A 14,090-nucleotide genomic window follows, 5' to 3' on the forward strand; every position below is an offset into this window, starting at 1 on the left:
CTTTCACATCCGAGCTTTTACTTTGAAAATCCTGCATTTAATCTGGTTTTTGTTTCTACCAGCAAAAGAAATTTGGGATTGACTTTTCTCATTTTACTTCTCATGTTGTCAGTGTGCTAATATTCAGAGATTTAGTAAAAATTAAAATAGTAACTTATTACATTTCAACTTTTACCAACTCAAACTTTGTAACTTCCCATTTGAAGTTATTCATTTTAATTTAAAAAAAACTATTGGAGAAAATATTTTATTTCTAATGGAAAACAAAGGTTAACTAATAAATATCACTTATACAATTTTCAGGTAATTCAGATTTATTTAAAAACATACCTTAAAATCCTATAAAAATCTAGTCAAGATTTTAAATGTTCATTTCCAATAAAGAGCTCAACTTTACTACAGGATTCATGTGATCCAAGTTTTAAATTTTGGCATTGACATGGATACTTCAACATTTTAAAAGTTTTAACTTTAAAAATGTTTTTGATCCCATGTCAGTGACAAAATGATCCTGGGACTGAAACTTAAATTTCCATTTAAGTTTAACTTTGATTCTGAAACTTGTTGCATTGGAATTAATATTTAAGTTAAGTTTATAATTTTGACCAAAGAATTACTCAAGTTTTTTGTAGTTTCAACCTTAAATCGTACTCATACAGATTAACCCTGATTTTACAGTCAGTTTTGGTTTCATCTAAACTTTGTCGTGAGCTTCCAAATGTTCTGTTTGTTGATTCTGCAGGAATCTCCAGGTGATCACTCAGCTGAGCAGCCTGGTCATGTGACAACTACAGGTGGTGAACAGCTGTGGTGCGTTTCCAGCTGTGAGCAGTTAAAGCAGTGTCACAGTGACGTTGGTATCAAAGTGCCACCACATCCACGTGACTCAAGCACTTCTGACTCTACTTTAGTTTTGATGACCTGCGAGTAATAAACACCTGAAACTCTGGAGAACGGGCTGACATCAGTAAATCTGGCTGTTCACATGAGCTGCACGTGTCCGAGGCCTCTCGCGTCACAGAAAATACGACTTAAAGCTCAAATCTGAAATTAGCGACGACCCGTTTAAACTACTGTAACAGAAACACAGAGTAACCATTTTTTAGTCAAACATTTCTTTATTTATCATCCTGTCTACTTGTCCTCGGGTTTGTTGAAGCAGTAGGTGAGGCAGCACTTCCCGCAGTAGTGACGGTCAAAGTGGCTCGCCATGAACACGCCGGCGCCGCACTCGTCAGCAGGGCACTCGCGCCTCAGCCGGTGGATTTTACCGTTCTCATCCACCTGAATGAGGAAAAGTGTTGGTTTTAATGAAACCGAAAATGCACAAAACTCAAACTCCAGCGCGTCTCCGGTGGCGTTTTTACCTTGTAGTATTTGAGCACGGCGAGCTTGACCTTCTTCCTCTTGTGCTTGTTCTTCTTGGGGGTGGTGTAGGACTTCTTCTTCCTCTTTTTGGCACCACCGCGCAGCCTCAGCACCAAGTGCAGAGTTGACTCCTGAAAACACCAAGAAGCAGGCGTGAGAGGGACGCCAGACGACACAAACGCGTAAAAACACGCTCGAGTTTGAGACTTGAATTTAACGCCGCCCCTTAGATGGGTCAGGGTGACAGGAAACCAGGGAGAACCTGGCAGACACAGCTGATGTTGCTGCATCTAATTCATGCCTTCAAACAAAAGTCACAAAACAACAAACTTTATTTATACAGCACATTTAAAAGCCAGTGGTGTACCAAAGTGCTTAACATGCAAGAGAATAGGATGAAGTAACCGGGAAGGATGACTGCTATGGCAAGGTACCAAAACATGCTGGCAGGCTGAATGGCATTAAAACAAAAGCAGAAGAAAACTAAGTGTAAAGGATAAAACAGTCAAAAATGATTAAGAATAAGCCGAAGATAAGAAGCATTAAGCTAACAACAAGCGTTAACTGGTAGAAAAGGCGAGGATAAATAAGTGGGTTTTTAACCGTGGTTTGAAGGAATAGCGATGGGAAGGTTATTCCATAAATCGGGTGCAGCCAAGGCAAAAATTCCTTGGCTGCACCCGAGCACAGTCCTGAAGGTGGAAACCGCTGAAGGCAGCACAGCTTGTGTGGGATCCACTGAGGATTCAGACTGGAGGTTTAAGCCTGCAGGACTCATTTAAGCCACCGGGGGGCGACAGACTCCAAAGCTGACCCAGTTACCAATTCCAGACCTGGATTTTCCCCCAAAAGTCAAATGAAAACCGGATTCCTGTCATCTGGACCTCCTGCTGTGAGCCAACGCTGCCTCACGTCACGAATCTGTTTCTAGTTCCAACTGTTTGAATCTGAGGCCTCAGTAACGACACGTCCGACTGCAGAGCCAGTTATTACAGCTCAGACTCAGAACCACAGAGCTTTGGTCTGAATTTATGAACCAACTGCTCCAAAGAGGTTCTGATCCAGATGTTTTTATTCCAACATCTGTCCAAATGCAGCTAGAATTGATCTAAACCCTGCTCTGGGAACTCGATTAAACCCAAAATAGAGGTAAAATTAAAAAACACAGCAACAGCTCATCAGAGGACCTTTGAATGACGCTGGCTCTAAATCTCAAACTGAACTCTGAGTCCACATTCACAGAAAAGCCTTCATTTCTCTGGCACGGCGTTCCCGGCTCACCTTCTGGATGTTGTAGTCGGAGAGCGTGCGGCCATCTTCCAGCTGCTTCCCGGCGAAGATCAGCCTCTGCTGATCGGGAGGGATTCCTGCAGAGAGCAAACACCAGCTGATCAGGATCATCACTGAACCCCAGTAATCAATCAGCACTTGAACTTCCTGTGCTTTGCTGCATACATTTGGTTTCTGGACTCCAGAAACACACACACACCTCAGAAACCCAGTATGGTTGAAGCTCCGCCTCCCTGTGACAGCACGTTTTAAATCACTGTCCCGCTTGTTGAACATATCTGTGACTGTAAATGATTTTGACAGTGACGCTCATGTGTCAGCTTCATGGTGCTGATGGCTGATGATGGCGAACACATTTCACCTATTTAAATACGGCGGCCCGAACGCTTCAAACACTGACACGATTATTTTAATCACCAACCACCCTGCTGTCTCTACACAGCTGCACTTCTGTTCGTCCCACAGGAAGTTTCACTCACATTTAAACATCAGTTTGTCCTGGTTATTTGACACTTATGCTCCTGTAAGTGTGCCCCGTACACCCCCGTAATGATGCTTTCTAAGCCCTCAGTATGCATCTGTAAGACCGACCATCTCCCTCACGGACTCCTGCTGCGGTCTGTGATCTATAAACAGTCTGAACTACGACCCCTGACAGCTCACACGTGATTTCTGAAGAGTTCTTATTTCGAGCAGTCCGTTTCTCTACAAACACGAAGCTCATCACGTGTTTTCAGGTAAACACAGGAAGCTTCGTTGCAGCTCAGCCTCCCACATTCACCTGTTTTAGGATAAAAACGCCTCCTGGCCTGATGATGCACAAAGTAATAGAGTAAAAGTAATCAGCCAGGCTCACTCACCCTCCTTGTCCTGGATCTTGGCCTTGACATTCTCGATGGTGTCTGAAGGCTCAACCTGTGGAAGCAGAGAGGACAGGTGAGCCGGGACAGCACGCGCTTCCGGTCAAAGCTCTACTCACATGCAGATTACAACTCTTTAAACACGAATGACACATTCACATTTATTAACTACAACTAATCAGGGGTTTACGAGCACGGCACTAAGCTGCTGCGCCCGCTCCACGTGTTTACACTGCCCTGGATAGCTTAGCCGTTAGCCTTCGGTACAGCGTCACTTTACGGCCTGATACCGCCTCCAAACACACGGCTGCAGTTAACACACAGCACCTATCAGTTACGTGTACAAACGGCCGCTCTAATCTAGTTCCACAATAAGTAAAACTCGGGTTAACGGCAGCCCGTGAACGCCGCTGCCCTCCATCACAGCCCGTCACCCACCTCGAGGGTTATAGTCTTCCCCGTAAGGGTTTTCACGAAAATCTGCATCCTGGCGTTCAATCCACCTGCACGGGAAGACACACAGGACACTTTAGTCTCTGCTGGAGCCCAAACGTCAGTTTAAAAGTGCCGATTTTTAACAAAAACCCGTCAAAAAGCAGAGCGCGAGCTTACCACCGGTCTGCTCCTAATGGCGGATCATGAGAAGAGGGCTTTCCTCTCCAGACACGGGGTTTTCTGCACGCGTTCGCAGGGGTTAGGGTCGCCGTTCCGGTGCCTGATCAAAAATACAACGCAAACACTATATTTAGTCATTTTCTGGCGTCTTTTTTTCTCCCACGTATATTTTTTAGTGCTAATGTCGATTTTCTTTACACTTTAATGATCATTTGGATGATTATTTAAAGAAAAAGTCGACTCATCTACTGAAAACAACATTTCCCAGGTGCACTTTCGCGGTAACCACGGCGACGCGAGGATTCCCTTGAAATTGTGGGAAGAAGGGAAACTAAACGGAAAGTTAGCCTAAAAATATCATCGTAAAGAACAACGTCCGATGCACAAATGTCCCGCAGTTCACATTTCACAGCCGACATCCTGACGACTGACAGCGACCGGAGCTTCATCCGGTCTTTAAACGAGTTCATGGAGCACGAGAAGAAGTGCCTGCAATGTCCCGGGGAGGGTCCCGACGAGCTCCGATACACCGTCCACCGCTCCGTCTTCAGCAAGGTGTTACAGTTTAAAAAAACCCGGTAAAACTTAAAAGGAAAACTGGACAGATTTACTTCTTCAAAAATGCAACTTTACGAGAAAAGCAGAAAATCTGAAAAACTCTGTAAAAGGAGAAGACCCTGGTACTCGTATAAACCCCCACTGCCGTTTTTAAGGGAAAACCCGGGGTGACAAATTTACCTGATAATAAAACATGCAAACTGAATTTGCAAAAAATGTAAAGTTATTAGAAAAAACTCGACAATTTACAAAAGAGAAAAAAAACAAATTAATGAGAAAAATTAAACCAAAAAAGAAAATGAACTTTTCCTGTGTCCTCCTTGGTTCTGTCAGGTGATTGGACGAGCAACAGCCTATAAAAGGCTTCTGTTGGCCGTAAAGTCGGAGTATGACAGCACCATCATGGAGCTGCAGAGGAGGGAGGAGGAAGCCAGGGCGGCACGGCTAACCGTGGCAGCCTCCGAGTCACGCCGGAAATCACTGCTTACCTGTGAGCGCCAAGCCGCCCACCTGAGGGAGCGGTGAGTGACGGCTGTCTGTGTAAATAAGACTCACTGTATGTAGACTACATTAACTTTCCTCCAGGGATTTATGTGTAAATAAAAGTCACCATTGTCAGAGATGAAGGTGAGAAAAACACTGTCTGAAAAAAACAACAATTATTAGTCAATATTTTTCCATTTCCTTTGTTTTGATGCTTTTTGTCTCTTTGCAGGATCTCCACCCATCAGAGGGAAACAGCAGAACTTCAGGAGGAGCTCGAGAGAGAGAAAACTTCTAAAGAGCAGAGCTCATGGATGCCCGGTACACCCTCAGATAGATGAGTTAACGCAGGGTCCTCAAAGCCTGTGAGGGGAAAATACAAGGCAGACATGTTAGCATGTCACATCTCCACAGACACAAATACGAAGGACATGATTAAAGTGAAGCAAAAATACACAACTGCAACAAAATGTTAAAAGAATATAAAATACTAGAACAAAATGATAAAAACCTTCAAATAAAAAAAGATTCAAATGAATAAATATAATAATAGCTGAGCTTTGGTGTCCTGAAGTAAAATATGAAGTTAATTGATGTGTATTATGTTACAGAGTGAAGGAATATTATGCATTAGCAGTACAGACGTTTTGCTGTTGTCTCGGCTTTTTGGTCATTGTTTACATATGAGGGGTGTGGACATGGACATGCTGTCACCTTGAACTGAGGTTCTTGGATAATTGAAGTTTCTGCAAACTGCTGTCAGGCTCTCCACCTGTGTTGTAACAGAACGAGGCTGCCAGGACACTTACAGTGAGGTCCAGCTGAGAGCTGATGAAGACGTGGACCTTTAGAGACCAAACAGACTTTTACCTTACAACGTTTCAGTTGGTGAAAGCTTTTCTTCACTGATCTGATTAAAGTAAAAGTCAAAGAACTTTACACAAAAACTCAAATGCTCAGCTACATTTCAAAGATGTGGGTTGAACATGTAGTTCGGGTATTTGTAGAGCTCGGTGGTTCAGGTAAAGTTTTCTCATTCAGGATTTCATCCACACAGTCAAAGAGTTCCTGATATGCGTGGCAGGTGGCTAGAACCCACTACTATAACACTGACACTGTTCCTGAAAGACGGAGCTGCTGACCTGTTTAACGGGAAAGGACCTGTAATGGATCCTTGGGGGATACCACATGTAACCCTCTCAGGCTCAAATTAAACGTTTTGTTGCTAATGCACAACCAAGTCCTGCAGTGGTGCTTCTGAGTAAAAAATCCTCATAAAATATGCATGTGGGGTAATCAGGTTGTTAGTTTTTAACTGTTGCAAATCGGCAACGCCTGCTTGGAGCTGGGATGAAGAGCAGTTCCCTGTTTCAGGAGCGGTTCACAGTGTTTATAATGTGATCGTTCACAGTGGTTTGTCCTGTCTCAGTCAGCTCAAAGTGCAGCGTACACAACATATTAGCTGGGCCTTAATCGTACATGCTGAATGAGCTCAGGCCCAGCGGCAGTGTTTCTGGATCCATGTGTGGATGCAGAGATGATCTGTGTTCGATGCCAGGGGTTTTCAGATGTGTGCCTCAGCCCGTGCAGTGGTTTCCACCTCAGGATCAGATCTGCTTTTAAAGCAGTGCTGCCCGAGGGTCTCAGCACCTCCAAAAACACAACACACCCCTCTGTGGTAGTGTTTGTAGATCTCACAGATCTGTCATTCATAGCTGCTAAATATTCTGTCAGGTCCTCCAGGGTTGATCTCCACACTGGTGTCATCTCGCAGGTTTGACAGTGGCTGAGTCTGAGGATCCCGAGGCTCTGGACGGGTACCTGAAGGACATGGAGGCGCAGAGAGACGCTCTGCTGGACAGAAAGAGTCACTGTGTTCCTCTGGAGGTCAAAACTAAGTTGGACGCCGAGCTGCAGGCCGCCAAACGCCGCAGAGACGAGCTGAGTGCCGAGAACAACCTCCTGACAGTCCTGTAAGAGCAGAAACTCACAGGAAGTCATACAGTTCTGTACATATGCAGGTCATCAGTAAGACTTCATGCTGGACGAGCGCAGAATATTTTAGAATTTTTACTTAAAGGATTAAGGACCCTTCACCTGAAGTCAGTAACACAACGATGTAGTCATGCAGTAAAGCTCCTCCTTCACCAGATGCCTAAAAGGAAAAAAAACATCATCTCAGTTTGATAAAAAGGTGCCTTTTATTTTGAAAGGTTGGGGAATCTCTTCCTCCTGAGCACCTCTGCAGACTCCTGCAGGAGCAGATGAGGAAATATGTTTGACACCAACAGGAAACAGATTATTGAAAATAATGAAAGCAGGAAACAAAGCTTTTAGACAGAAAGTCAGCATGCAATCAGATTTAATAAAAACAAACCTGACTTTGGGCTCCGGCTCTGTTTTAATGCTGATCTCACAGAACAACATCCTGAACATCGTCTGCACCAAAGAACAGTTTGACAGAAGCAAAGTATCCAGAGTCAGAACGAGTCCTTACAAACTGAACCCAACCTGAAGAAAGAACGACCTCAGAATCAGACCAGAGGGAGTCGGGGTCAGAGGTCAGCCTGATAACCAATGAACCCTTGCATATGTTCTAACATCCTTCCCACAGGCTGATATCAGCCTTTAAAGTTTACCCAGAATGCACTTTTGTAACTTTGCTCCAGTGAATTCTGAGAATCAGATCCAACATCAGGTACGAGCGCCACGTGTCGCAGTTTATTCAGACTGGATCTCATCACACTGACGCTCACAGAAACAAACGCATCCGAATTATAAGCAGTCAGACGAGGAGCGGAAATATTAGGTAACAAAAGCTGCAGGGAAGTAAAAGAGAGATGATCAGAGCATCTTAATATTTAAGGTGAACCAACCAAAACTGACTAAACGAGCGACCTGATGTGAACCTGCAGATTATAAATGACACGAGGATGAATCTCATTCTCATGAACTGTATCTGCACAGTATGTCAGTACTCCACTGTTTCCACATGCAAAACCTGCGTCTGACCCCTGATGATGCTCCTAACAGCTGATACAGAGCACCACAAAGTTAAAGGTGATGTGTCTGCTGCCCCCAAGTGGACCAAAGCAGTCACTGCAGGTTTGAGTTTACCAAGTGTGGTTTGGATTTGAGGCTCAGCCGCTGAAGACCACGATCACCTCTCTGTCTCTAGATACAAACGTCTGAGGAGCGTGTGGGACTGTCTGAGCAGCTGGGAGGAGGAGGGTCAGCCGGCGCCTCTGGGGGAACTCGTGGGTTCCACTCTGGAGAACATCAGGGAGGCAGACGGTGAGACGCTGCTGCAGTCAGCAGAGTTTTGGGTTCAGTGTCAGTGATCACTGCGTACCTCCAGAATGAATGCGGTAAAACATCAATTAATGATTTCTCTGTGCTGCTTCACGTCACCACACACTTCCACAATGGTGAGATATTTAGCTCAATATTAAAAAAAGGATACAGATTTTTATTAAAACATATTTTACGTCTTTTCTTACTTGTATAATTGTTTTTTCCAGTTTATTTTAAGTAGATCCTAAAAATGTTGAATTTTTTGCTGAGGAACATAGTTTTATATTTTCTAATTAGGGTTTATTTTCCTGGTAAAGACAACGTTCCTCTGTCACCTCTAAGGTTTTACATATCAGGACATGTGTTGGGTTTAAGTCAACCCTGCTGGTAAACAGAACCTGTTACTGAAAGCAACCACACAGACACTAGTGGACTTTACACGTGCAAGGGGAGCGTTGGAGAGCAGTGTTGTCACTCGCCTGTCCAAGCAACTCCAACTGATTCCTTCGCTACAGCCCTTTTTATTGTCAGCAAGCAATCATTGGATATGCAATTACAAGTGTGTGTGTGTGTGTGTGTGTGTCTGTCTGTCTGTCCAGCTATACTATACATAGACATTCGACCTTTCAGTGAACTTAAACTGTGTGTATGAAGCATGCAGGTAAAGCAGAAATAAGCGTTTTGCTAAACTATAAAAACAGGAACTTGTAATAAGTCATGTCTCGGACGAACATTTAAAGATGTGAAGTCTTGGACTTTAAAAGAAACAGAACATGTTGCTTTCCAAATGTGTAACACATCTCTGGACTAAGCTGCACTCTGAATAAAGAAAGCACATTTTGTCAGCACAGACACAGATAAAGGAAATGTTAGAAGATAAATCCTCTGACTGTCTGGCTTTTTCTTCATAACGGTAGCCATATATGGACACATAAAGGCAATGATCTACGGTATATATTTTAGCACAAATGACAATATAAGAAATATCAATTCCAACAACGTGTAAAGATCAAAATCATCAGGTCTTAAAATTTGATGAATGCAGCCTCAGAAGAACAAAATCATGTGACATATGACATCACGTCAGTATCTATTTGACAGAAACTAAAGCAAACCGACTCCGCCCCCTGATCCAGCAGCTTGTAGCTCCTCCTCCAGAAGCAATCCAGTGATGGTTTCTATGTGACATCATCAGTCTCATCACTGTGAAGCAGTTTTCGCTCTTCTCTACAACGTCGCTTCAGCTCCATGCAGACGTGCTGTTGCAGACTTGCAGCTGTGCTCAGATCTTTGTCCTGCTGATGTGTTCACACGCCTGAGCGAGTTTGCAGACCTGCAAACTGCCAAAACATCTACTTTTACAGAGGCGTGTCACTCGCTGGCGGTCAGGCAGCGCCTGAGCCGCTCCCCTGTGGAAGCAGATAATGACACGCTGTCACGTGCTATTGTTCATCTGAGGCTGCGTTTAAATTCTTTTAAGACGTTGAGAGGACCAGGTGACTTTTACCTGTCCTGACACATGAGTGTGGACAGACTGTGACTGTAAAGATGGCGTTTCTGTCCTGCAGGGACGGACGAGGACATCTGCAGCATCAAGCAGCTGTTTGAGGACCAGGAGCCGGCCGGAGCTGATGCATCTGAACTTGTGTCAGATTACCTGGACAGGTGCTGCGTCCACAAAAACCTTCTGATGAGTTTTTGTGTGTGTGTGTGTGACGAGTGCCCGTCTCCTGCTTCTCCTTTGTCCTCAGGTTTCTCGAGCTGTTTGAGTTGGCTCAGTACGAGGACGCCGCTCTAATCGCCGCCAGAGCTCCTCGAGGAGTCCTGAGGAACATCGACACCATGGAGATGTTCAAAGGTGGGAACAGCACCTGCACAGTTATCAGGGCTCTGATTATGTTGATTTCAAGCAAAGATGAAATTAGTCTGACCCAAAGCACTGAAACAATCCCAGAGACCCTGTGAGTGCAGCTGAGGTGGGAAGTCATCGTCTTATAAACCTGTCAGGTAAATAGGTTGGTCTACGGACACCCACCCACTGCTGGAGCTTCTGGTGGACGTTAGAGGAACTGCAGCTGGTGGTGCTTCATGAAGGTACTGCTGTGTGTGACGACCTCTGTCTTATTTCAGGTGCGGAGGTCCTCCCGGGCTCGCTCTCCCCATCGTTTCTCTTCTTCTGGGCGCTGCTGTTCACTGCTGGAGCCGATGGCGAGCTGTCGGCTCCGCTCTCCCTCCAGGGCGTCTCCTGTGCCCTCCAGAGCGGCGCCCTGCAGCTCGTCAGCTACGCCGTCACCCATAAGAAGTCAGTTTCATGTCAGTTTCATCACTTTCCCTGCTTCTCCTTCTTTACACTCTCTCTGCTCTCAGGCTGACCTTCACTGAGGAGCTGGGCGACATCCTGACTGAGCATGCTCAGGAGAACCCCGGCGTGGCTGACCTGTGTCTGACGTTGGCCACTATTATCTATGAGGCCTGCAGGCTGCACAGGAAGGCCGCACTGAGCATGTGCAGGAGAGGGCTGATCCACAGTGCCGCCGAGTTCCTGAAGCACTGCGAGGACCTGACAGCAGGTCTGTGTGTGTGGAAGTGTCTCTGTGAGGACCAGTTTTGGTGTTAAACCAGTGTAGCGAGGACATTTCTGCTCCAGGCTAACGTTAGCGTCTCGTCTTGGGTCATTTTTATTAATAAGATGAAAGATCTGTGGGGGAGGAGAGGGTGACACAGAGTGCGAGAGCTCGTCTCTGTCATTGTCTCCAGGGCTGGGCCAAAGAGACCCTTGGTCGCGGGTCATAGGCTGCATCTATGACCTCCGTCATAGACCCATTACACGCCCACACACTAGGACAGCTCCCCTGGAGGGGGATTTCATGGCTGGCTTTGGGGACCCCGAGTCCAGCTGACGAGTGCCTGATATACCGACAGCAGTGTGTCTGCATCCAGAGAGCACACTGACTGTGCAGCATATTTGTACACCCTTAAAATAGATGCAGTGAGGCGATCTATCTCACTGGGCAAAGAAATGCAGCTGATCGCCCTTCGGTTAGGGTGAAGGTGATGAAGCACTGAAGGCTCCACAGCCGGGGGTTCGGGCAGCCCCAGCTCACCCATCCCTTGCACCTCGAGCTTAGAGCAGCGCTTGGCTGGATGCCTCTTGTAAAGGGCTTGACCAACAGCAGGTCATTACTGTCATGCAGAAGCTGCTTTGGTGAGCAGGCTGGTGGGAGCCTCCTGCCATCAAACAGGTCACGTTCTGCATCCTGGGCAGCTGGCCATGAGGTACCCAGCTTTGTAGCAGCCCGTTTGCAGACCTCGTACAGGCACTCGGCGACCTACACTGCTGGGCAGGGAAGGTGGAGTCATCCTCCTCCTCATCCATGTCCTAAAGGCCGAGGAGGTGGGAGTTGGCATCAGCCTCCCTTCCTTACTTAAGTAACAAAGTACCAGCTCTGCAGGAAGCTGTTTGTACACAAAGCTAACTGAGCCTTGTGTTATATTAGTGCAATAAAATAATATTAGAAGATGGAAAAAAAAGAACTTTATTTCAGTCTATTTTGAGTCTAACAAATGTACTCAAATCAGTTAGGTAATTGTGACGTTAAGTACAGTAACAGTAACTAAGTATTTGTACTCGGTGACTTCCCACCTCTGTCCGAACACACACAGAAAGTGTGAAAAGGTGGAAGGAGCAACGTCACAAAATAATTATGGTTTGATCATAATAAACTGTAAAGCATCAGAGAGCATCAGAGAGCTTCAGTCTCACTGAGCACGTGCAGTTCGAGGGTTTCTCGAGCCCCACCGGCTGTGTTCACGGCGCCCTGAGAGTTATAACTCTCTCTCTCTCTCTCTCTCTCTCTCTCAGAGGACAGCATGTGGGTCCTGTGTCGCTCGCCCAGCCTCTCTCTCCTCCAGCTGCTGACGGAGCCTCTGCAGGACAGTGCTGCCATCTTGTCTGTGGGCGGGGCTTGTGCCGCTCTGCTGGCGGACCCTCAGCAGCGGCCCGTAGCGCTGCAGCTCCTGGACAGCTTCGTGAGCCGAGGGCGAGGTGGGTGGAGCAGACAGCGGATGGTCATTATTTCAGATGTGTAAACTCATCATATGTGGCTTTTGTTTCTGAGGGGGGGGGGCGTGGCCTCATGCCACCTACTACAGGTAACACAGTGACTGCCCCAAACTGAGAACTGTTTGGGTTTTTGCATTTTATTTTAAAGTTGAGAAAGAAAGATGAGGAATGGTTTTACTGAGTCCCCTGACAGATAAATAGTTGCTGTTAAAAACAGCCAATGAAATAAGACTTGTTAGCAGTCTGTTTGGATAAAAGCACCTGTGACGTGATGCTTGGACAGAAGATTCTGGGACACATACATGTGCTGCTGGTCTTCTCAGGGGCTTTAGAGGAAGTGATCGTGGGGGATGTCGGCTCTTCGGTGGACGTGTGGACCCACGTGGTGTCTCTGTGCTCCGAGCTGGAGCGGGACGACCTGAGCCGGGCCATCCTGTCCGTCCTGCTGAGTCAGAGCGGGACCAGAATCGTGACCCCGGACCCGGAGGGAGCCCGGCTCATGGAGCACGTTTACCTGTGAAGACTGGACTTGAAGACAGATTTTCTCCTTCTCATGAAACAACAGACAGGTTCTGGTAGTTTAGACTTTAACTCCATGTTAGCACCTTGTGTCCAATCAGGATGGCTTTCACTAAAATGTCTAATCTGGCACAAAGATATAACTGCACAATAAACAAAACAAAACATCCGAAGTCTGCAAAGAGTCGTCTGACTTTTTTTTGGTTGTTTTTGGTCTGAATCTTGTTATTCACGTATTTATTCACCCTTAGGATCACACCTGAGCTCCTCTCTGCAGTCTCTGAGCTTCAGCTGAAAACACTCAGGTGTGAAGCATAAAACAGTAACAGGAGATTCTGAAACTATAAGAAACAACCGCAGTCACACCTGCACCTGCTGAAAGGTATCAAAGAGTGCAGCAGCGAGCTTTGGGACGACCTCGCCTCTCTGAAGGCGCCGGCTGTGCTTTATGCTGCTCATGGAAGTCTCCACGTGTCTTCATTCTTTGCTTCTGATTTGTTTTGTGATATTAGAACAATATATATTTAAAATCATGCACAAAGTGATGGATAGATTGGAATAGAATAGAAAAAAAGAGAATTCAACTTTATTATCATTGCACATGTCACAAGTACAAGGCAACGAAATGCAGTTTCCATCCATCCAGAAGTGTTTTAGCCATAATATAGATAGAATAGATGCATATTCTGTAATATAGGTATGTTATAATGTGAACGGTATGAAGGTATGTTATGAATATACTATAACTATAAGTATGTACAGGCTATGAAAGGTTATACATATGGTTAAAAATATGAAAACTATACAGATTGTAGATGTACAATTGTGAGTATTATTAAACAGTTGTAAAAACTATAATTATTGTATTCAATTTTATTTTATTTATATAGCGCCAAACCACAACAACAGTCACCTCAAGTCGCTTTATATCGTACAGTAGACCCTACAATAATACAGAGGAAACCCCAGCAATCATATGACCCCCTATGAGCAGCACTTTGGCGACAGTGAGAAGGAAAAACTCCCTTTTAACAGGAAGA

General features: G+C 45.5%; 2 protein-coding genes across 3 annotated transcripts; one reads left to right on the top strand and one right to left on the bottom strand.

The window, feature by feature from the left end:
* Positions 1-1,098: 1,098 nt before the first annotated feature.
* rps27a (ribosomal protein S27a) lies at positions 1,099-4,215 on the bottom strand. Its single transcript, XM_005743556.2, has 6 exons — positions 4,131-4,215; positions 3,957-4,021; positions 3,519-3,573; positions 2,650-2,735; positions 1,368-1,499; positions 1,099-1,284 (listed from the first exon to the last, which is right to left on the bottom strand). The coding sequence occupies exons 2-6, from the start codon at positions 4,002-4,004 to the stop codon at positions 1,135-1,137; spliced, it is 471 nt and encodes a 156-aa protein (XP_005743613.1). The 5' UTR covers positions 4,005-4,021; positions 4,131-4,215; the 3' UTR covers positions 1,099-1,134.
* A 131-nt stretch (positions 4,216-4,346) lies between these two features.
* On the top strand, positions 4,347-13,223 carry LOC102214162 (clathrin heavy chain linker domain-containing protein 1). Of its 2 annotated transcripts, none has more exons than XM_005743559.2 (11): positions 4,347-4,688; positions 5,025-5,212; positions 5,407-5,495; positions 6,949-7,147; positions 8,353-8,468; positions 10,037-10,133; positions 10,220-10,326; positions 10,599-10,770; positions 10,836-11,038; positions 12,331-12,513; positions 12,855-13,223. In XM_005743559.2, the coding sequence occupies exons 1-11, from the start codon at positions 4,521-4,523 to the stop codon at positions 13,049-13,051; spliced, it is 1,719 nt and encodes a 572-aa protein (XP_005743616.1). In that variant the 5' UTR covers positions 4,347-4,520; the 3' UTR covers positions 13,052-13,223. The 2 variants fall into 2 exon arrangements, with proteins under 2 accessions (XP_005743616.1, XP_005743617.1); XM_005743560.2 differs by lacking the exon at positions 4,347-4,688 and adding an exon at positions 4,695-4,711.
* Positions 13,224-14,090: the final 867 nt, after the last annotated feature.

The sequence above is a fragment of the Pundamilia nyererei genome, unplaced genomic scaffold (genome assembly GCF_000239375.1).
Source record: "Pundamilia nyererei isolate P.nyererei 1_Seehausen unplaced genomic scaffold, PunNye1.0 scaffold00133, whole genome shotgun sequence".
NCBI lineage: Eukaryota > Metazoa > Chordata > Actinopteri > Cichliformes > Cichlidae > Pundamilia > Pundamilia nyererei.